The sequence below is a fragment of the Astatotilapia calliptera genome, chromosome 9 (genome assembly GCF_900246225.1).
Source record: "Astatotilapia calliptera chromosome 9, fAstCal1.2, whole genome shotgun sequence".
NCBI lineage: Eukaryota > Metazoa > Chordata > Actinopteri > Cichliformes > Cichlidae > Astatotilapia > Astatotilapia calliptera.
Genome location: NC_039310.1, coordinates 6513933 through 6537426, shown reverse-complemented (window position 1 = coordinate 6537426; position 23494 = coordinate 6513933). Strand labels below are relative to the sequence as shown.

The 23494-nt window shown below is 42.5% G+C and overlaps 1 protein-coding gene across 14 annotated transcripts in view; it reads left to right on the top strand.

Moving 5' to 3' along the window:
- svila (supervillin a) overlaps positions 1–19372 on the top strand; it is a 59868-nt gene extending 40496 nt beyond the window's left edge. For 10 of the 14 annotated variants that reach the window (XM_026179124.1, XM_026179116.1, XM_026179114.1 and 7 more), the window contains 24 exons: positions 1451–1522; positions 2057–2113; positions 3434–3599; positions 4105–4188; positions 4945–5031; positions 5563–5740; positions 5835–6007; positions 6792–6947; positions 7918–8054; positions 8715–8859; positions 8939–9084; positions 9249–9424; positions 9680–9833; positions 9947–10226; positions 12145–12299; positions 12433–12538; positions 12642–12849; positions 12929–13062; positions 14808–14963; positions 16440–16583; positions 16749–16870; positions 16983–17138; positions 18262–18282; positions 18599–19372. In XM_026179124.1, the coding sequence (XP_026034909.1) occupies positions 1451–1522; positions 2057–2113; positions 3434–3599; positions 4105–4188; positions 4945–5031; positions 5563–5740; positions 5835–6007; positions 6792–6947; positions 7918–8054; positions 8715–8859; positions 8939–9084; positions 9249–9424; positions 9680–9833; positions 9947–10226; positions 12145–12299; positions 12433–12538; positions 12642–12849; positions 12929–13062; positions 14808–14963; positions 16440–16583; positions 16749–16870; positions 16983–17138; positions 18262–18282; positions 18599–18685 (3300 nt within the window). In that variant the 3' untranslated portion in view covers positions 18686–19372. The remainder of the gene's footprint in view (positions 1–1450; positions 1523–2056; positions 2114–3433; positions 3600–4104; positions 4189–4944; positions 5032–5562; positions 5741–5834; positions 6008–6791; positions 6948–7917; positions 8055–8714; positions 8860–8938; positions 9085–9248; positions 9425–9679; positions 9834–9946; positions 10227–12144; positions 12300–12432; positions 12539–12641; positions 12850–12928; positions 13063–14807; positions 14964–16439; positions 16584–16748; positions 16871–16982; positions 17139–18261; positions 18283–18598) is intronic. The other 4 variants (XM_026179115.1, XM_026179128.1, XM_026179117.1 and 1 more) reach the window with 3 other exon arrangements.
- The last annotated feature ends 4122 nt before the right edge of the window (positions 19373–23494 follow it).

The following is a 23494-nucleotide window of genomic DNA, read 5'->3' as shown; positions in this document are numbered from 1 at the left end:
CTTTAACTTTGTTTCCTGTTGAAAACTCTTAGCCTTGGTGGAACACACAGAGCTACGTTTGTGTGTCTGTTTGTGGTGGTACTGGTGGTGGAACTGCGTGTGGGTGTGTCTTAAAGACAAATTGTATTAATAATCATTCTGATTGTTGTAATTATGCTGTGTTCCTCATCCCACCACTGCTCATCAGGTTTCAGATTTATAATTGTGTTAGAATTTCCTGTTACACTATGAATCTAATTTAATTGAGTTAAAAATTTCCCATTTATCATATTGACTTTGGCACGCAACCTCTGCTTCTCTAATCGACTCACATTTATGACAAATGTTTCTTGTGGCGTAAGATTTGTCTGAAAGTTGGTCTAAAATCTCAAGAGTCAGTTTGGCGTGCTTCAATCTGCTTCCAGTTTCATCTCTGTTCCAGTGGTTCAGGGCTGTGGCTTTGCATATTAATGTGGCTGCAGGGATTTTTTTATTAATTTATTATTAATGTGTATTGTTTGCACAATGTGTTTGTTTCATTGGTGGATACAAGTAACAAGAAAGAATATAAATGATTAAAAGTGAGGAAAACCATCAATAACCACTAACGGGAAAATTTTTAAATGGTAAAAACACAAACATGACATAATTCTTTAAATTCAGCTTATGGTACATCAGTGGAAAAAGTAAACAAGATGTCCATGAGAACCATATTGTGAATCTTTTTTTAAACCCTCACTGTGAAGTTAACCAGCTAAGCGAGCATGTTTGTGCACATACAGAGTAGAGCAGGCAGCTGTACATCTTGGGGAAACACTACTGAGGCAACAGCGTTTTGGTAATTAATGAGAACCATTCAACCAAATGAGATCAGATTGTCTTATACACAATGCTCACCCACAACACTTGAACCAGACTGAATGAATGGTAGTGGTGGATAACATACCCGACAGGTTTGAGTCTAAATAACTGCTGTTGCATTTTGTTGTAATGTTACAGCAAAACAAGGTTTCTGCAAAGTAACTGAACTGCACTTTAAATTAGATCATCTCTTTCTTTTATTGTTACACTCCCCTCAATATGACACAGGCTAGAATACCCTGACCTTTACTTACTAATGCAAGTCAAGCTCCTCATCAGCCCCTCCCTTGTTGGTCATCTGGAATGAAGACTTTCTGTTGTAAGTTTGGAGCCTCTAACCCCAAACTGAGATCATCCCAATGCCTCGTCTGTGACACAACTTGTTATTTCCTGAAACCCGTTGAAAAATCTCCAGAGCTGCAGAGTTCATTGTACAGTTGTTTTTGCAAAGAGTCTCACACTACATGTAACTAGAAAACTGATACATTAAAGCCTTGTTTCGCATGATGCCAGTGTTTCTAAAATCCCAGCGACACCCCTGCAGCTGCTATACTCCTGATCATCCCCTTCATGTGTATGTGTACATTTCCTATTTCTGTGGCTTCCATAGGAGCCAGTGTTTGCTGCTACTTTCTCTACTCCTCCTGAGCCTCCTTACAATGCAACCGAATCAGCCAGCCAGGTAGGACGTGTCAACAGGTCTTGCTGCCTTGCATTGCTTGTTGTACTTGCTCACACACCTGCTTCACTAAACTCACACATTACAAACCCTATTCTACAACTTTGCTCCTTAGCCACATCACTGTGGTTAATATGCATTATTAATGTGTTCATTCTGAGGTTCGGAAATATTTGGACAGTGGTGGAATTTCTTTAATTTTTGCCTCTGTACACCACCATTTACTTTTGAGTTTCTGAAAAACTGAGACTGTATAAAAATGTCCTTAATGGTTAATTAATGAACTGGTAATTGGTGAATTAGAGCTGAAGTCTGCACTTTTTGATTTAAAATCCACTGCGGTGTATGGGAGGCAAAACCATTCAGGCACTAGCACACTGATATTGATATAAGTCGCACATCGTTATCAGCACAGGGCCAGCATGGCAGCCCCTGCAGCTTCTCGTGCTTGTGCAGAGCTTGGATCTTTTCTTCCGTCTTTTCATCCATAATCCTCATCTTTTCTTACCTTCCTCATCCATCCCTCTGGTTGTGAAGGCCATCAGATCTCGCAGACCCGTGCAGGTGGATGAAAAACACCCCTGGAGACGAAAGGTGACCCTTTCGAAGCTATACACAGCTTTCTGGGCAATTCCTCCCCCTCCCACTCACCGCTGGCAGCCTCCACACAAACACAGCAATCAAAGCTCCAGCACCATGAGTTGCAGTCTGCTATATTCAATAGACTTCTTCCATTTTACTGTCACGAGTTACTTTAAACACCCACACAGTCATGTGTCATTTCTTAATATTGTTCAAATAGAGGTGAATGACTTTAGCGCTGTGTGAGGCAAAGATTTTCTCATTTTCTCTGTGTGTACTCTTTGTGTATTTGGGCACTTTGTTGTTTATGAATGTGGGAAACATTTAAACACACAGACTGCAAAAGATGCAGTACTGTGTCCATTTTGATGGGTAGATTTTAGTGATGAGTGCAGTTTGAACAGTGTCAAACTCAAAGGCCACACTCAAAAATGAGAATCACATCTGGCATTTCCCCAAAATGTTGTTGGTTTTTGTCCAGATAAAACCCACATCCAGGCATTAAGAAGTCCATACAAAGTTAACTTAATGGACGTGCCATTTAGCCCAACAACCTCGCTTCCTCACCTCACAGCCCTGCTGACCACAGCGTTAATCAAAAGCCTGAATATTACAGCTACTAGGAGACTGGAGGTGTTTATAAAATCATTGTCTTTACATTACAGCTTTAACAGAGCAAGTTAGCTGCACTGTACAGTCGAATCTTCTGGCATCAAGTTTCTGTGCATAAACGCCTGAAAGCTGTGAATAAACTGCAGCTTCTCTGCAGTTTTCGTCCTTCTTCATTGCCATTTGGATCCAACACATATTTTGCGCTACAGTTCAGCAGCTTTCTGCAGCGCCTCTACGACTCCAAACCTCTGCTGGCGTGCAGAATAGAAAACTGAGTTTATATCTCAGCAAATGGATCCGTGGGTCGATGCCGAGAAGCATTCGGTCTCCCACGTCTCTGGAGACTTTCTGACCTTGTTATCAACAGTCTGTTTACTTCCATGAAAGTACAGGAAACGCTGTTTAATTTGGCGTGTGACTCCAAATGTGGTGCTTAATGATCGTTGTGCAGCTTCAGCTAAGCAGGGTAAAATTTATAAATAGTCTTAAAAGATTTTGTGGCCACATGACAATTTGTAAAGGGCCATATTTGTCCTGTGGGCTTTGAGTTTGTATAGCAAGCACTTTTATGAAGGACATTTAAATAAATGCAGGGATGTGATGGGTTACCCATTCACAAAATGCTCCCTGGAATGCATCGCACATTACAAATGATGCAGTAAGGCACCTGAGAAGTGTTCTCTTACACTTGACACTGACTTGTCCTCCCTCTTTTCTCAGAGGTTAGCAGAGGCAGAGATGGAGTCTGAGAGCATCGAGGCTCACATGTCCATTGAGGAGAGGAAGCAGCTGATCGTGGCCCGAGAGGAATCCTGGAAGTCTAAAGGCCACGGAGCTGCCAATGACTCGACCCAGTTCACTGTGGCTGCACGCATGGTGAAGAAAGGTCAGAGGGCAAAAACGCTCACTTTCCACTGGCATACCTGTGCTCGTTATGCACTGCTGCAGAGCAATAAAGAGTTAACGTCAGCCTCAGCTCTGTGTCCTGAATGCTTAAAAAAAGCTTGCTCCACAGCTAGCAGCTTGGGGAGAATGACTCTCGTTTTCCCTCCATCAGGCCAGAGGAGCTGCTCCAAGGCCTTCGCTGAAGCAGAAATGATTTAATGGTTGGAGCTTTCCGCATTAGCTGTGCACTTACCCTGACGTGGCAAACAATGGACAGTTTCATTAACTATTCCTGCTTATTATTCCAGAGCTCTGTAACATACAACACATGCAAAGACACCCACACCTGTTGCTTTCTGTGTGAACCTACAAACTGATAGTACTGCATCTGCCTGTGAAACTATGAAAACAAATGAATTTGTGTTTTTACTAAAATCACAAACAGCCCTTCCCCTTCAGATTGTACCTGAGTCATCACATGTATATGTACGTCTCTGTTGCTGCAGGTCTGGCCTCCCCTGCTGCTCTTCAGAATCCTGTGCCGTCCAAACCCAAGAATGGCAGCATTGCCATCTCTAAACCACAGGATGGTCAGTTGCACTTCATTTCTGTGTTTCCCTGTTAGAGCATGTCACCCTGCTTTCATGTTAACAGATGGTTTCAGGAGGGTTTTTCAGGACTTTAAGAGTTCAGCCATTGCTTAAATCCGATTTAAATTAATGACGCGACTTTGTTACCTCGTTAGCCTCTGAGCTCATGTTGCGTAGGTGCTAAATGTATACTTTTGTGTTATTCTGTTTTTGCTTTTCTTTCCAAAGACATGGAACAGATGTCTGATACTGAAGGTTTACTCTTTTTGTCTTTTTTGCCATTTATCACGCCGCTCATCCAAACCACCAATATCACCAACACTAATGTGACTCGTGTTGCTGTGAGACTTCTATTGGCTTGTAAAGCCTAATAGAACGTAGCCCAGGGGAAGGCAATCACCTGGACTAATGTGCATGAGTCTGAAGTGCTGAAGAGTTCACATTTGGAGGCCTTGGAAGTGCTTGTGACCATGTTTAGATTTACGGCATTGTGACTGTAACTTTCCATTATACTCATTATTCAGTCAACAGAAGCAACATTAGTCGTGACATGTATGAGCAGAACCTCATGTTGCTTTCCTTTTCACCTAAAATCAAACACTTTGTTGGCTCTGTCGTGCGTGTGTGTGCGCGTGCGTGTGTGTGTGTGTGCGCGTGCGTGTGTGTGTGTGTGTGTGTGTGTGCGTGTGTGTGTGTGTGTGTGTGTGCGTGTGTGTGTGTGTGTGTGTGTGCGTGCGTGCGTGCGTGCGTGTGCAGAAATCAAGGCCATGCCAGATCTGAACCTGGAGTCAGACATGAAGCTGGATAAATTGGAGTCATTCCTGGGCAAGCTCAACAATAAAAGTGAGTCCTTCACAGACACGAGTATTAATGGTGCCTGCTTACATGTAGGTATGGAAGCTGATAGCTGCAGAAACTATCTTTTCTTGATATCATTAGACGATACAAGTGATATCAAACTATTTTCTACAAAAGCAACATTTGACATGGAGCTGCTGCAAAACTGTTCTTTTTAAATATTGAAGAACCAGGTAAACTTTGATCTTTTCACTCGGACGTTTCTGAGTGGGCTTGTGTGACAATCTGATCCATATTCATCCCGTGCAGGTCAGCATGCAACCTGTAATAGAAGACAGTAGGCCACAGCTAAACCATGTACTGCGGACTGTGTCTATAGCATCATGTTAGACACCTAAGATAAATGAAAGTCAATTTGTGTAATTATGTGTTAGATAAAGCCCTCACACAGAATGGTTGGTTGTTATTAGTGGGGCTTGTTAAAACACCAGTTAAAAGTCACAAAGAAAGTGAATAATTTCCATTTTCTGTATTTTTGTGGTTTTTAAAGAGTCGCTTCTTTCTGTCTGTCCTCAGTGTCTGGACTGCCAGAAGCAACCATCACAGTGACGGAAAAGAAGGTAAAGGAAGTGATGACCCTCGAAGACGAAACTTTTTCCAAGTTCTACCGCCAAGTGGAGGAACTTCCTTCCGTCACCAACAAGCTGGAGATAGATGACGACTTTGATGCCATCTTCGGTCCCCAGGTGCCAAAGTAAGCTCTCGATGCCTGATGTGGTTTTGACTCATCACTGAGGGTGAGACTTGTTCCTGTTAACTGTGACCCTTTACCGCTGACCTCTCTGCAGGCTGACCTCAGAGATGGTACAGCACAAGCGGGCGGTGCGCCCAGTACGTAACGTCCAGTCATCCAGGAACCCTCTAAAGATGCTGGCTGCCAGGGAGGACATCAGACACGAGTACACGGAGCAGAGGCTCAACATCGGCCTGCTGGAGAGCAAAAGGATGAAGGCTGAGAAGAGTGAGTGAGGATGGATGAGGAGCAGCTGTTTAAAATAATATACAGTCTCCTTGACGATGCTCTATTTGTCCAAGCACCAACAGGTTGTTGTAATTTATCATTCCTGCGGTTGTTGCCAGGCGCATTGGACACTGCCATTCCTACTTTACCCTGCATGTCAAACTGTGCCGTGTTGTGGGAGGCTGGTGAAATTGACAGATGCACAAAGAGGCCAAAAATCTCTTCTCTCTTCTTCCCTGTGATGTGTGCATTCATGTTATCAGCAAATGCAAATATCTTGCCCCTTATATTGACAGAGAGATGTATTGACCAATTGAGTCAGTGTTTCTATGGAAAAAGAGGGCAATATAGCATCACTCTCATATAGAAAGGCTCACTTGTATCATGCACTCTAAAAGCTTCTCCACTTGCTTTGAATGAACCCACGCACACCGCTTTGGGATGTGAGCAGACCTGCATGCGTGTCCCTTTCCTGTTATTGTGCTGAGCAGTCCTCGGAAAAGTCAGCTTTGTTTACGAGCTACACGTGCACAGCAGCTTGTTTTGACTGTGAAGACAAGAACCCACACTCTTTGATGTGTAACATCCTCCTTCACCTCCTCTCATAGCATTAAACCTTTAGTACCTGCTGTAGTGAGACACAGTAGAGCTTTGTGGTCATGGCTGTGTGTACTGGGTGGATGTGTCTTTGCTGTATAAGAATGAAGAGTAATAAATTAAAATTGTTGTGTGTATTTCTTGCAGTCTAATGTCAGTTCTCTGTGCTCTGCTCTTTTTCCTGCAGTGAATAAGAACTCTGGTTTCTCTGAAGTGGCTCTCGCCGGTCTGGCCAGCAAGGAGAACTTCAGCAGTGTCAACCTGCGCAGCGTCAACATCTCAGAGCAGATGTCCAACAACAGCGCTGTGCCTTACAAGAAACTAATGCTGTTGCAGGTCAAAGGTCAGTTAAAGATACTGGAAACACTACACTAAATGTAAAGAAACACCTACCCTCACAACAGGAATAATTCTACTTTTCTTTTTATTCAGTCCACTGCACCATATTTGAATACTTTTGTTAAAAGCGAGGACAATAGCTCTTTGGTTTTTGCAGTTTTTCAGAAATTCTTTGATTAATGTGCTGTGATTCTGCAATGTTTTAATTCAGGTTCACATTTTAGGCTTAGCACTCATGCAGGTTTATTTCCATTAATCCCACATTTAAATCTAGCAGCATCTTGCTAAGATGCTAAACTCTGTGCTGCCTGCTGAATGTTATTTTGCCAAAGAAAAATAATAAAATACAATAAAAACAGTGCAGCTAGTGTAAAGTGGAAAAAAAATTCCAGGCAATAATTTGTAGTACCGAATAACAAGTTAATAAACTGTGTGTGCTCAGTATTTTTAAATTGCAGTCAGTGAGTCTGTAGCAGCTGCTACAATTAATCGTTTAAGGAACGGAAAAACAAAAACCAGTTCACACAAAGCTCTGGAGGATGCTTCTTCAAGAGTGTCCTTTCCAGAGGACCGGAGGATATCTAAAACTGGAGATGAGAGCATGTCTGTGCATCTCCTCCTTATGTCTGTTGGTGACAGCTGTGGTTCCAAATCATTCTCACCAGGGTGCCTCACACTGCCCCAGGCTGATCCACTCCTCTAAAGCCTGCTGTCTGTAATGCAGAGTAAATCCTCAACACTGGGGTTACTGTTTTGTTTGGAGGTTAGCTGTCCCAACCTGATGGTTGGTAGATGGTAGAAGCCAAAAGTGTCCTAAAATCACAAAACTCTAACAAATATTTGTTTTGCTGCCCTTATTTATTTGCAGGAAAATTAGAAGTTAATGTAGATAACATACTTGATGAAGTGGTGCTTGCCCTGTTACTGCAAGTACAATAATGTGACGATCTGACTACCTGTCTGTGTGAAACCAGGCCGCCGGCACATCCAGACCCGACTGGTGGAGCCGCGAGCATCCTCCCTGAATAGCGGCGACTGTTTCCTGCTCATCACGCCACAACACTGCTTCATCTGGATCGGAGAGTTTGCCAATGTTATTGAGAAGAGCAAGGTGGGTTACGACTCAGAGCGCTGCAAAGCAGTGATTACAAAACGGCTTATTGTTGGTATGCTTAGATTTGAGTACAGTATACTTACTGTTTGGGAATTTACAGCCCTCTAAGAACTGAAATCATGTGGTATAAGGGTCTCACTGCTGCATGTGGGACGGGCTTCAAGTGCAGGATGTAAACAGTGTTAGGAGGAAGCTACAGTGGCATAGCTCAGGAAGGTGTGTGTGTGTTCTGATGACCTTTTAGCTGAATAAACTAGTGACCTAAATCTGACACAAAGGACTGTTGTGAGTCCACAGCTTTCATGGGGTTGTTCTAGTTCACTTCATAAACTTTGGTACTTTATATTCTAACAGTTATTTCGTGTGTTAATACAAGATATTTTACATTGAAATAAGCGGAAAAAATCTGCCAATGGAACAAGTGAAAATCCTCTAGTTTTTCTCTCGTTTCAAGATTCACCGAGTGAAGAAGTTTCTATATCTTACTGGAATGTTGCTTTGTAGCTGATTTTGTCTTATTTTAAGTGTAATGAGATAAATTTTGACTAGAAATGAGATAAATATACTTGTTAAGATGGAAGTGTCTACTTTTTTTTAATGCTGTGTGTGTGTGTGTGTCTGTCTGTCTGTCTGTCTCTCTCTCTCTCTTTCTTTCAGGCTTCAGAGTTGGCCAATTTCATCCAGAGCAAAAGAGATTTGGGTTGTCGAGCCAACTATGTCCAAGTCATTGAAGAGGGCATTAACACAAACCATGCTGTCAAGGAGTTCTGGAAGATCCTGGGGGGGCAGTCGAGTTATCAGTGTAAGGATTCAAATGTGAAAAACTCCAAGAAACTGTTTCAATAAGATGAAATCCAATGCCTCCATGTTTGCTCTTGCAGCTGCAGGAACGCCAGATGAAGATGAGCTGTACGAGGGCGCCATTGTGGAGACCAACTGCATTTATCGCCTGATGGATGACAAACTGGTCCCAGATGATGATTTTTGGGCCAAGATGCCTCGCTGTTGTCTGCTCAATCCTAAGGAGGTGAGACAAATTAAGTTAAAACTGTTGCAAACTGTAAATCCATCTCAAATCTAAAATAAAGTTTTAAAATCATGTGCAAGCATGTAAGATTTAAAATGACTTTTGGCTCCCTCTAGTGGTGATATAAATGCTCTGGAGAAAACACCACGTTCTGTTTTCTGCAGGTTCTGGTTTTTGACTTTGGCAGTGAGATGTACATTTGGCACGGGAAGGAAGTGACTTTGGCGCAGAGGAAGGTGGCTTTCCAGCTGGCGAAGCACTTGTGGAATGGCACCTTTGATTATACAAACTGTGACATCAACCCACTGGACCCAGGAGAGTGTAACCCACTCATACCCAAGTATGGAAACACCATACTACAGCTTAGATGCATGGTTATGTACAGATATTGAGAATGTCAATCACAGGAAGTCTGCATACACATGGTGTTTTTGCCCTTTGTGCAGAGAGCTTTGAAGAGATGGTCATGTTTTCTCTTTTACTTTCTGGTCTAAGTAAGGCCTCAGAAATTAACTGACATTGCAGGAGTGTGTTTCAGGCATCTTCATTGGTTTTAATAATAATGCACTATACACTGTGTCCACTTCGCATGTAGAAAAGGCCAGGGTCGCCCTGACTGGGCAGTGTTTGGCAGACTGACTCAACACAATGAGACCACCCTGTTCAAAGAAAAGTTCCTGGACTGGAGCGACTCCAGGAAAACTCCCAGTCCTACAAAAAACAGCAGCGATCACAGTACTGATCAAAAGGTATCAGCAAACACTTTATTCTACCTACATCCTCATTTTTTGTTTTTATGGGAGTAACATGCTTCAGCAGATTCAGCACACTTATTTCTTTCTTCTACTTCAATCCCCACCAGGAGCAGCCCACCCGTGATCAGCCCAGTGCGTGCAATACCTCACTGATGCTGACCCTCCATCAGACACCCGTCTGCACCATTCTGGATGGCTTCAATGTGGGCCGGGGCTACGGCCTGGTGGAGGCAGAGGAGTGGCGCAGCTACGAGATCAGCACTCTGGCAGTGGAGGTCTGGCACATCCTGGAGTTCGACTACAGCCGCCTGCCGCGCCAGAGCATTGGCCAGTTCCACGAGGGTGACACCTATGTAGTGAAGTGGAAATACATGGTCAGCACTGCTGGTGCGTACTGAGCACATATATTCATGTAAACCTTGTAATTTTGCAGTAGTTGATGAACTGCATTCCTAAAGGACCACTTTAGTCAAAACAGACTTGTTTGTGTAGATTGTGTCCAATCTACCACTTGTGCAGGGATGTGTTTAGAAGAGTCAATCATTCAAACCGGCCAGCAGATGGAGTTGTGGAGACAGTATATCAGTCATGTTTGTTATAATTTCTTCATTTGTATGCAGAGTTTGCACATAATGTTTTGCTTTTTCCACTGCTAAAAGTTGTCTTATTGAGTGAGTTGTAGTATTGACTACAATACTGATACATTTATTTCCAGTTTACCTAAACCACAGAACCACAGGATCCTTGATTTTATGTCTGTTACTGCAGATCTAGGCCAATTTAACCACATAGCACATCCTCTCTGACTCAGAGTACTTCCAAGAACACCAAAGTACACCTTTGGGGAGGACTGTTGGTGAAATCAGTTATGTACCACGCAGCCAAATGTCTGCAGATTCAGTGAAGCTGGCTCAGCTCCTGCCGCTGCTCTTGACTTGTGAAGCAGAATACCACAAACTCCAGTTTTATGTTACAGATTAAACAAACTAAATGCTTGTTAGAATACAAGAGGGGGAGAGTACAAGGAGGAAAGAAAGAGTTGGTTTCACCACTGCTGTGATCAGTTTTAGGCAGCCACAGAAAATCAGTGGTTATGCTGGACCTGTCTGCTGTGTTTTAATTGAGTAGTGCTGTGTCTGGTGCCATGGTGGTACACTACTGTTTTTTCCCAATACTCAAATTCTGTTCTGTCAATTCTGTAATACTACTTGTATATTATTACTAATATTATCGTGTAAGCTACATCCAAAATTCCACACTAACGTGCCGTTAGCATGTGAGAATGGTATGAGATTTAGTTTGTTTATAGGGACCTTTTTCAGAATATAAGCAGTAGCAAAGGTGATGGTCTTAATCTCTCATACAATCAGTCTGTGCTTTGTAGGTGGGTCTAACTATGGTCTATACTCTATTCCAAGATCAGAAGAATTATGTGACAGTCGGTCTGTGATATCTTCGGCTTTGATCAAATGTCTATAAATCAGTCTCACTGCTGCGCAGCCTTCTTGAAATACCTCGGAAGCAAATTTGAGCGGTTATGTTGAAGCAGCATCTAAATGAACTCTAATTTAAACGTCCACCAAGACATAAAAACCAGATGTATAAAATCACCAGCCACATCTGATTAAAGGCTGCTTGGCAGCCTTTGCCTCAGAACAGGGTTTTAAGAAGCTTTGTTCTCCTGGAAGTTGTACTTCCAGCGGTATCATTGCTGTTGTGGAATTCCCCCCAGATGTCGATTCATGAGCACCAGGTCTCTGTCAAAGAGTTTTGGAAAAGGGCACCGACTAAAAAATCGATACAGAAACAGACATTTAAATTTGACTTGTTATTCTGTTACATAATCTGCTATATTCTTTGTGGTTATTGCCTAGCAACATTGAAAAGATTGAGACCACACATTACCCAAATGACCTAAAATTGGACTCTGCAGAAAGCTTGCCAAGTTCGAAGCAGATCAGACATTTATTGATTTATTAGAGAGCTCGTTTGTTCATTGAGTCACACACCAGCTTCATGCCTGCAGATACAAAAACCTCTCATCAGCTCAGAGATGACAATCATTTCGGATCTTCATAACTTGAACAGGATTTTTTTTTTAATTCATACCGTAGATGGATCTACTAAAATTCTCAGGCGAGTTTGAATCCTGATGACTTTAACCTCAAGGTCAGAGGACCTAGGATATCCACATTTATATCACAGGTGCATCTACTAGGACACTGAGGAGCAGCATGTATGTTCATGAATCATGGTTTTGTGGCCGTGTGCAGACACAGACCTCAGATGAATGTCTCCCTTACAGTTGGGAAGAGACAGAACCCGGAGCAGCTGAAGACGACAGGAGCGGGGAAGGAAAAGTGCTGCTACTTCTTCTGGCAGGGCCGCAACTCCACCGTCAGCGAGAAAGGAACATCAGCACTCATGACGGTGGAGCTGGATGAAGAGCGTGGAGCACAGGTACAACAAGAGCGTCTGAAAGACCAAGTTTGCATGGAATAGAAATTTGTTTCCTGCCTTTCTTAGTCTACACTTTCATTTTATGGGAGTATGATTGCTTTGACATCTTTTGTTTTTTTTGGGGTTTTTTTAGGTTCAAGTCCAGCAGGGAAAGGAGCCTCCATGTTTCCTGCAGTGCTTCAAGGGAGGGATGGTCATCCACTCAGGAAAGAGGGAAGAGGAGGAGGAAAATTCGCAGAGTAAGCCTACTACAGTGGACAGCTTTTAACTTCTTTGTTTTAAACACCTCCAAATAACTTGGCCATCTCGTTCACTTCTGTTCATCTGCCCTCTTTGTCTCAGATGATTGGCGTCTGTACTGTGTGCGTGGGGAGGTGGAGGTAGAGGGCCATCTGCTGGAGGTCGCCTGTCACTGCAGCAGCCTGCGCTCAAGAGTCTCCATGGTGCTGCTGAGCATCAGCCAGGCCCTCATCTACCTGTGGCATGGCTGCAAGTCTCAGGTGCACACGCGGGAGGTGGCGCGCACTGCTGCCAATAAGATCAAAGAACAGTGAGTGCAAACCTCTGTTTTCCACTTGTCAGGAGTTCAGTTGTGACCACGTAGTCTGACACACTCTGTTTTTTTGCAGTTGTCCTTTGGAAGCCGGCCTTCACAGCAGCAGCAAGGTCACCATCCAGGAATGTGATGAGGGAGCAGAGCCCACGGGCTTCTGGGAAGCCCTCGGGAGGCGGGACAGGAAAGCCTACGACTGCATGCTGCAAGGTGGGAACACTTGTCAAAATTCTCCTTTCCAAGTAAAAGTCCTGCATTCACAATTGTAGAGAAAGTACTTCACTCATTTCAGGCATTTCTGAATAGTATCACTAGTAAATATGATATTCTAAGCTTAAGCTGTGGTGGTCAGTGTTCAAAGCAGGATTTTAAATCACACTTTAGCATAAAATAATGCAGAATAGCATTATAATATATAATGCTTTTTCAACTCATGACGACAGAGATTAGATTTTCAGTCTTTTAAGCCCAAAATTTGTTCCTGATTACCTCTAAGGGACCTCTAAAACATCAGTAAATAAATTATTAAAGGCAAAAATGCTGATTTGCTCCTGGAATTACTGAGCACATGAACTCAATATTCATCTTCACTGAACTAGTAAATATCATATCTGTTCAGAGGTTATTCCCCTGAAAGATATTTTTAGTGTTTTTAATTAACCGATGGCTTTTATTACTTAGTACGACCAAAAAAAAAAAAAAAAGAGTAATTTCAGCAGTCAAGTGCAAATCTTGATCTATAGCAGTTTTAATACTTAGAAAAGTATAAACGACATAATAATGTGCACAGATGATACGGATCCAGATCTGGGAAGCTTTGGGAAGAATTTAATTTGTGTAAGAGAGCAGAATTATTTTACATCAAACCTCCAAAAATGCATGTCATTCTGTAATAATAAAAACTGGAAGTCATCTTTTTTTGATGTTAAGAAAATATCACAAGCTAAACACTTAATGCAGATCCATGGACTTATTTTTTTCATCTGTGCCTGCAAGTCCAAACACTGCAGCCTCACATAATATTGTTTCTTTATTGTCCTGTTCTGATGGAGACTACGGATAATATTGTTAAATATGACATTTATTGTGGCCATGAAATCATCTTCTTGTCACATGATACCATAAAACGGTAACAAAATGGCAACGGCACTCTGGCTGCTATTAAGTATCAGGATTAGATTCTTGCGCTGGTGCAGGTAGTCCTGGGCATCATGTGGTGAGAGTAAGCAGGCAGTTCCTGGAGGATAAAGGAATTGACACCATTGACTGGCCCCCACGCTCGCCTGACCTAAATCCAATAGAACATCTGTGGGACGTTATTTTGTGGTCTATCTAACGCCACCAGGTTGAACTCGGGCTGTCCAGGAGCTCAGTGAGAGGCTGGGCCAGATCTGGGAGGAGATCCCCCAGGACACCATCCATTGTCTTATTAGCCACATGCTCCAACGTTGTCAGGCATGCATACTAGCATGTAGGAGTCATACAAACTACTGAGTGCCATTTTTGAGTTGTTTTCAGGCTGTCTTTGATTTCAGCTGTATGTAGTTTGATGTTGTAATTTTCGTTTCCATCAAAGGATGTGGCATCCTTTTGTTCCTAATACGTAACCTAGGTTATATCGGGATATGATCAAATCTGATGTGATTTCAAAGTATTCCTTTTATCCATTTATTTTTTGACTAATATATTTGTTTAAAAAATTTTCAAAAGCAAAAACCATTGAATGTATCCAGCTATTTAAAAAAAACAAAAAACCACACGAATTACTGTGATTTCACAGCTGTTCATATAATTCAGATTTTAGATTGTGGTAGAAAAAACATATTTAAGCTCTGTGTATTAGTACAGTATACAACAAAAACACAGCACTTCAGTAACTGTACGTATTAATTCTTTTAACTTTTTTCAGCTGTAAATTTGTCATTTCGTTGTCTGTTTCTCCCTCTGACCCTCAGATCCAGGCAGATTTAATTTCACACCTCATCTGTACCAGCTGAGCAGCAGTTCAGGAGAGTTTGCAGCTGTGGAATTTCTCTATCCCGCCAGAGATCCCAAGCAGGTCAACTCCATGCCCTTCCTACAGGAGGACCTGTATGCAGCTTCCCAACCAGGTACAGTAGACACACACGGTGTCTGCACTCATTTTGAAGCAGCTTTAATCTCTTAACACAAGTCCAGAGTTTTCTTGAAACAGGTTTTCAGGCTGAACAACAACTTTCTAAATGTAGTTGTCTATTGAGGGATGTGACAATTAACTTGTGCTCGAGATTTTAAGTTTGCTGATGTCATCAGCTGCATCCAGAGTGCTACAAGTAAGGGTCGCACTTTGGACATGGTTGATAAAGTATTTTTAATATGAAAACAGCTTTAGAAATTCAGCTAAACTCAGCAGAGAAGACCAAATATTTTTAATAATTGAAAAAGAAGTAGAATCTCAAAGGGCGGTGTGATTAAGGATTAAATGTTTGTAATGTCTGCCAGAATCACTTCCCTATAACTTAAAGTTACTTCCATAACTCCAGTTCTCAGAATGAGATGCATGAGACCCCTCACTATGGGGTGTGACTCCTTGCATGGTTCAAATAAACCATTTATCTCCTTTAATTGGCTGCTGATTGGTTGGTGACCACAATAACCAACTACCATTAAGTAGCTTGCACTACTATGCAGTCATTATTCAGGGTAAGCACTTCTTTTGTCTTTTTTGTATCTTTTTTCCTGTCGTCCTCCCCTCACCCCCAGTTGGTTACAGCAGATGGCTGTTCCCCTGTGAGCCTGATTCTGACAGATGTTTCTTCCTGTTAAAAGGGAGTTTTTCCTTCCTACTGTTGCGAAGTGCTTGCTCAAAGGAGGTTGTCTTCTTGTTGGGGTTCTCTCTGCATTATTGCTGTTTGTTTTTGCCAGAAAAGCTTATCTCAGTAGTAGCAGTAAGGGCACAGACCTGAGCATTGCTTGAGGCTACACTTGGAGCAGAAGCGTCCCATCGCTGGAGACTTTTCAAGCAAAACAAGCAGCCCTGGTGTCTTTACTCGATACTTTGTTCCAACGCACAGTTGAGCCCAGAGGAAAGAGGGTTCAGTCACTGCTAGCTGGAGTGATAACAAGGAGGACTGTATGTGATGCCTGGCATTTTAAACTACCTTACCATGCAGCTGTCTGTAGAGAGTTAAGCTAACTAGCCTGTTTAGCCCTCGGTTGGGAGATGATCCAAAACAAGAAGAGTTGTTTGAATAATAACAGCGTAGTGGTGCACGCTAGTTGGTGGATGGTTCTGTCCAACATGGTCATTGCAATCACCAGCCAATCAAGAGTTGCATGAGGACATAAATGCTCGTGAAGGGATACAGATTGAGGCACATCCCATAATGAGACATTGAAATGAATGCTAGGAATGACAACTTTAGTGTGTGCTGAGAGTTTTCACCAGAACCAGCAGGTCTAGGTTTTCAACTGTTAGGACAAATCCATCAGTCATGTCCAGCGCTGCACTGAACAAAAATGACCACTTAACTGAACACTTGAAAATCTGACAATGAAGCATACCAGATGTGATCGTCTTTTTTTTTTTTTTTCCACCTATTTATCAGCCCTGTTCCTGGTGGACAACCACCATGAGGTGTACCTGTGGCAGGGCTGGTGGCCTCAGGACAGTGAAAGCACTGGCTCGGCCCGAATCCGCTGGGACTCGGACAGGAAGTGTGCCATGGAGACGGTTCTGCAGTACTGCAGAGGTATTCCACTTTCTTCCTAATAAATATACAACCCATCCAGTAGTTGTGGACACTTTTGCTAAACCAACCCCAGGATCTTGGAACCCAGATAAATAAATGAAATCTTGGTTGTTAATGAAGGATGTTTGCTTGTTTTAAAATGCATTTCTTGCGTTTTCTCCTCAGAAAAGAATGAGAAGAAGCCTCCCAAAGCATATTTGATCCACGCTGGTCTGGAGCCACTCACCTTCACAAACATGTTCCCCAGCTGGGAGCACAGAGAGGACATCGCTGAGATCACTGAGAGGGTGCGTACTAATATCAACATATGAAGAAAATAGTGCACAAGTCAAAGACTCGCATACAGGTCCGTCTGGATATCAGCTCAAAAAAATTATGTTGTATTGTTTTGGTTTCTAGGAGGCAGAAATTTATCATCAGATTATTCTGGTGGAGGATGTGTTGGCCCGGCTCTGTAAGACCACATATCCGCTGGCTGATCTCCTAGCTCGGCCGCTGCCTGAGGGAGTGGATCCCCTCCGCCTGGAGGTCTACTTGTCTGATGAGGACTTCCAGGTAAAAATGTCCAGTGTGAAGAGCCCGTGATTTATTTAAAGGTTGCTTCGTTTTAGAACTGATAAATGACTTGTCAAAAAGTCTCTAAGAAAACATTTTCCAACTAAGCTGACAACAATCTTTTTTTGTAAAGTTGGTCTGTGTTGGCTTGTGAGTTAGTTGGCTTATTTCAGTCAGAAGAACAACAGCCTTGGGTCGATTTAGGTCACCACCATGAATCAAATTACTTGCTGATGTCAGCCCTCCACTTTTAAATTTGGCCAGAAGGGCTTTATTAGCTCTAGCTTCCCTCCAGCTAATGATGGTCAGCATTAATTTACCTGGTAACTTGGGCATTACGAGCTAACCGCTCTGAAGCCACATAAGTTTGTGTCCTCATAGAGTTTCTCTGGACTCTGTTGTGCCGGTCACAACATAGATTGACTACATCGACTGTAGTCTAGTTTTAGAATACTAAATGTTAGTATTCACTACTGTAAAACACTGTAAGAGAGCACAAGACAGGCACTTAGGGAAGGAGCGGCCTTTTAATTTTCCAGAAAATCTGTCATAGGAGGTGAGGAAGCACCAGGAAGGAACCTCAGTTTTTTTGTTTTTAAGTTGTTTTAAGTTCATTCATACATAGGCAACAACAGGTAGTACAACCTCTACTGAAGTGCTGCATACAGTACATTAAGTAGTTGCTTGTTGTGGTGAACCAAGACAGGATCGCCTCCTAATTTTGCAGCTCAGTCAGCACTTCAGGGAAATTGTCTTTCAAGTCATTGGTTTGGTTTAATGACCCAGAATGTTAGCAACCTTCCCCAGAGCATGAGTACTGCTGTTGCACCTTTTGATTCTCCATCTTATCCTCTCTGTTTGTCTTTTCCTTATCTGTGACTCTCAGCTGAGGTCATGCATCTTTGCAGCCAGCGTGTAGTTTGACTTTTTTCAAACAGCTGGACAGTGTATGAGTCAAACGTTACTTCTCACTTCTGTTTGTTTTTTAACGATTTTTCTCTTGTTTATTCCTCCTTTCATTCCTTCTGACTCTCCAACTTCTTCCATTTGTTTTTAATGGTGTCATGTTTCGCTCCTTTTGTCCCTTCATGAACTTACCTGTTTCACTGATTCCACCCTCCAGGGTGTGGGGGCTTATGGGAAGGTGAGTTGTCTGATTTGGGATGTTCACTCCTTGTTCAGCATTGTCACCCATTTTCTCTCCTTTCTAACACCGTGTTTCTACTATAGCATGTTTGGTTACAGGCTGTTCACTCACAACTCACACGCGTGTGAACTGAATCCTGGAGTTGTGAGCACTTTGGAAACTCGAATGCGTCTTTAACTTCACTGATGCATGAATGTGTTCAGATGTTTGTCACGCACAGTGCAGGCTACAGGACTGAGTACTTTGAGTTTGCGATCAGTGTGTGCAGCAGAGCGTCGTGTCTGTTTGATTCTGAGTGTGACTGATCCCACAGAGAGCCCTGGAGATGAGCAAAGAGGAGTTCGGCGCTCTGCCCAGCTGGAAGCAGATGAACTTGAAGAAAGCCAAAGGACTTTTCTGAATGATGAAAAACTGGGCGCTGCTGATGTCATCAGAAAACTCAGACTCCAAGGGTGGGGCTGCCTGGATGTGTGGGGAAAAGATACTCCAGTGTTTTGGTTGTAGGAGAGGATTGTGAGTGGATGCATGTTTTAATGGCAGTCATGTAAATTCCCACTCTGTTAATGTATGTACTTGTGTACTTTGAGCAGGAGCACCTTACACTGTCAGCCTTGCAGCCATGTTGGTGTCGGCAGGTCTGTCAGCCTGCTGAACTCCCTCCACATGATACTCTCTGCTATGTATGTCTGTGCATTAAAAATAAATTATATTTATATTACATCCATGTAGAATGTTTTTTTTAAAAAAAAGAAAAATCTCAACAGATATTGAAAACCTAACAAAATAAAGTGTATAATAAATGTTGCAGAGGTTTGTGTCTCATGTTCCAGCTGTACAGATCACCATTTGCTGTTTACTGATCAAATGAAGCTCTTGATATGAATGACGGTGTCATTACTGTGGGACAGATACAGACCTGATTAAAGGCAAACAAAGGATGATGATGAAATGTTTGATTTTTAATTCTTTCAGTGTATAGTGCCTTGCTTTGTACAGTTTATATACAGATCCTAGTCTGCATTTTGGAGACTGTTTTGTGATATAAAGATGTATTCTAGAAATAAACCTGGAAAGTTTGATATCTGAACATTCTGGGTTTTTTCATTTTTCTTTCATCTTTTTCAGCTGACCAAACAGACACACTACATGCACTCCAGTTTCCTGTCAAACCCTTGTGTTTTTGGAGTGATCTTCAACTCACGCGGCTGATGTCGCAGTGGCCATGTCCTTCTTTGATAGTGAAAATGATTTGTCTCGCGTAAACATTAAAGTTCTGATTTATCCATTTGTCTGTGTAAGATCTGACCTACTCCCATGAGGTTCATTGACATCACAGGGAGAGCTCGTTCACTTTTGTGTGGTGACGGTGGTTTTTGGATTTAAAGCCGGGCATCGATTCATGCCTGTATCTGGGCCCAGCACTGACCAGCGGTCATGTGAGGAGTATCTGCTCTATGGAGCTTCTCACCTGCTGGGTGCAGCTTGGCTCCATGCTTACTCTGAAGCTCACAGCCTCTCTGTTTGAACAAAGAGGACCTACCTTCATGCATAAATGAGTAAACTGTGATTTTAAAAAAATAAATAAATAAAAGCCTTTTAGCTGAGAAGTCAGTTTAGTTCCAACTAGTTTCCATCGTTTGATTGTTATAGTGAACTGATTTCATTACAGTGATTACCACTTATTGCTTGTTAAAAAAATAAAAAAATTTTTTTTTTTTAAAAAGATCAAATTACTATGATCTTTGGAAATTACTTTTTCACAGGACTGCGTATAGTCTGTGTCGGGTGAAGCCTGATCCAGCTGCCATAGGATGAACGGTGGGGAACACACTGGACAGGTTTCCAATGTGACACAGGGCTAACACAGAGACAACCATTCACAGGTCACCTACTGATGGGAAGGATGGTGGTTCGATCCTTGGCTCCTCCAGTCTGCATGTCAAGTATCCTTGGGCAAGATACTAACCCCAAGTTGCTCTCCGATGCTTCCATCGGAGTATGAATGTGTGTGTGAATGTAGTCAGAAAGCGCTAAGTACAGAGAAAATGCTTGTGAGAATGGGTGTGATTGTGGCATGTTGTATAGAGCGCTTTGAGTACTCCGGGAGAGTAGAAAAGTGCTATATAAGAATCAGTCCATTTACCATTTACACCTATCTGCAATGTAAAAGCTCCAAGTTCACTAAATACACATCTATGGGAGGAAGCCAGAGAGAACACAGACAAAACCCAGCCAGTAGGTGGATTTGAACCAAGGACCCACTTCCGCCATCATTAAATAGTAAATTTCAAAAGGAACCTCCAAAAGTTGATTCTGTTCATCTGGACGTAGCATTTTGTGGGAGAAACGTTTTGGTGTTCGCTCTGTGTTGTAGCGTCCTGATGACACCCAGTTTGTGCTCCAGTGGATGATGAGAGTCAAACCTTAAATGCTGATCCGTATGTGTAGATTTACGGTACACGTCAGCTTTTAGATGTCCTCCATTATTGACCTCCCAGCCCATTGTTCCTTCAGTGGGCTGGTTTCAGTCATTATGCAAATGTACTGTTTATAAGATTTGGGGAAACCTGCAGTCAGCTGAGACTGAAGAAGTCACTTGGATGAGTGACGAAACGTTTCTCCCACAAAACGCTACGTCCAGATGAACAGAATCAACTTTTGGAGATTTACTTACCTGGATGATTGAGAATACATCAAGACGTTTCAAAAGGAATATTTTCAAAGAAAAATGAATTGTTTCTGTTAAATATTGTTGTTTATTAACTGACCTCTGGTGTCATGTCTTCTTTCAGAAGAGGTCTCAAAATTGTTATGCATACCAAGCTAAGACTCTTAAATCAGAACTCAGAGTGGTGTTGGACTGTGTGAGACCAGAGTGTCAACCGTTCTTAATCAACCAGCAGAGGGCAGTGAAATACAAGTTTCTATGAGTACAGAAACTCTTGGGTCTGCAGACTTGGATGTGCTCAAATATTATAGAAAGGAGTTAAAGAAGAGGTTCCCAAAGTTTTAAAGCCAGCATGTGACTCGTCCAGTCATTTGTCTGATCAGAGGACGGCAATTGAAGTTATTATTTCTTCCTTTCAGACAGTTTTTCTGCCATTTTATATTTTTCTAACAACAGAGTGAGGCGTTCCTGACGCTCTTTGGCCTCAGCTGTAGCTGAAGGTTCAGTCACAGTTTGAGTTTAAATGGAAGCAAAGTGGTCTTGTACTACATCATGTAATGTGCTTGCATATAGCTCTAGTCTTACTGAGCAGTTTTTTCCTACACCTGAGTGCTTTCTATCTAACTTTCCTGCTCCGATGAACACATCAGAGAGCAGCCAAGGATCAAATCACCAACCTTCAGTTTAGCAAGTGACCTGCTCTACCTCCCGAGCCACAGCCAGCCCTAAATTAGTGTTGTCACCTTAGTTTCTGTTAATATTATTAAAGAGGGCTGAGACTGACCGAGGACGCTGATGCTAAAGATTCTGAAGGTTTAGGATTCTGAGGCAATACTTTGTTTGCAGTCTGGTGATGCTACTTTCACCTAAATAGAGCTGCTTACACAATGACAACTCGACACAGAGGTTGTCATTGTGTAAGCATAGATTATGTCATGCGCACAATGGAAGTTTATTAGAAACAGGAGGGAAAAAATTATGCATTATATTTTTTGTAACTCTTATCCAGTTCAGATTCTTTTTTTTCAGATTTCTTTTTTGGGGGGGGGCTTATCCTGCCACAGAGGGCGACCTGGAAAGGTTCTAGCCTGTCACAGAGAGAGATGATTTAGAGTTGTCAAACGCTATGTCGTTCTACACAGGGACCAGATGGGGGACTCAAACCCAGGACCTGCTTTCTGTGGGTGGTGCAGCACTAACCGCACCACTCTCATGCCAAACTAAGTCTTTGCGTTTCTTTTCAGGCTTTTACTTTTTTCATCTTCCAAAGACAAATTAAGAGGAAACGTTCCAAAACTACGAAGATGATAATCCTCAGCACAGCATTGTTCAGAAGAAAAAGATCAGATGTATGTCTTTAAATGAAGTCAGGGGCACGTCTGTCAGAGTCTCCTGTCACTTTTGGTCTGTATGGTCTCCATATGGCACCTTTATGGACCCCTCTATGCCCACCTACACCGAGTCGCAGGTGAAAGCTACAATCAGCTGTCCAACCTGTCAAACATTGCTGCCTAATTTTCCAGGCTGTCCTCCAACTCTACACATAAACACACACACACACACACACACACACACACTAAGAGCTCTCAGATGTTCTCAATATCAGCTGTTGGCCTGTGTGGAGGAACAAGAGCAATTAGAGGGGAATTTCATGCAATCACAGTAGAACAATATACACAGCAGGTTTCCACCCATCCAACTGTTGCTCAAATGTGTTACTCAATGTTTTAACAGCCTGCCTAGAAACAGCAACAAGAGCGAGGAGAAGAAGAAGAAGCTGCCGCCTTCTCCGAAAAGATTGGCAAGGCTCTGCGTGCTTCTCGCTGGTTTTCATCTGCTCGCCCTCTCTTGCATGCTAAGTTGCTGGATGCTGAATCGCTGTGTTACACATGCCTGCTCTGAACTCCTCTGGCCTGCGAGGAGTTTGATGTGGCGACCCGGTGCATATCCACCCACCCGCTCCTCCACATCCCTCCCCTCTGTGTCTCCTGGAAGACAGTGGGATGCTGCTGTGCACCCTGCAGGTGTGTGTGTGTGCACGAGGGTGTTGTATCTCGTTTTTTGACTCCAAGCCCAGTTTCTGAGCTTAGCTCCACCAGCTTTTCTTTGCATACGACCCCTTTACAGAATGCAAGACATGAATGCAGCACACTCAGATGCTCCTGTTGTACTGTGGAAAAATGAGTGCAGTGTCAGTGTTTGAAACTCCTCCTGTATTTTCTCTTTTCTGATTGGCCAAATATTTAGACTTTTCTTGCCTCCTGATGATTTTATGCACTAGAACATTTTCCCAACTTACATCATCATTCATCAGCTTCCTGTGACGTGTGTTAAATGTTTTTATTTGGACTGAAATGTTCCAAAAGCCCCGTTAAACATTTATGTGTCACAGTAAACTCAATAAAAAAAAACCCTGCTGCTAAGTCTGGGGATTTTGAGCACATTTCATAGGCAGCGTTTTACCCAGAGGACAATGCTGTCTTACAGTGCTGGGAAAAAGCATTCCTTCAAATTTTAATATTAATCCAAAATAGCCTGAGT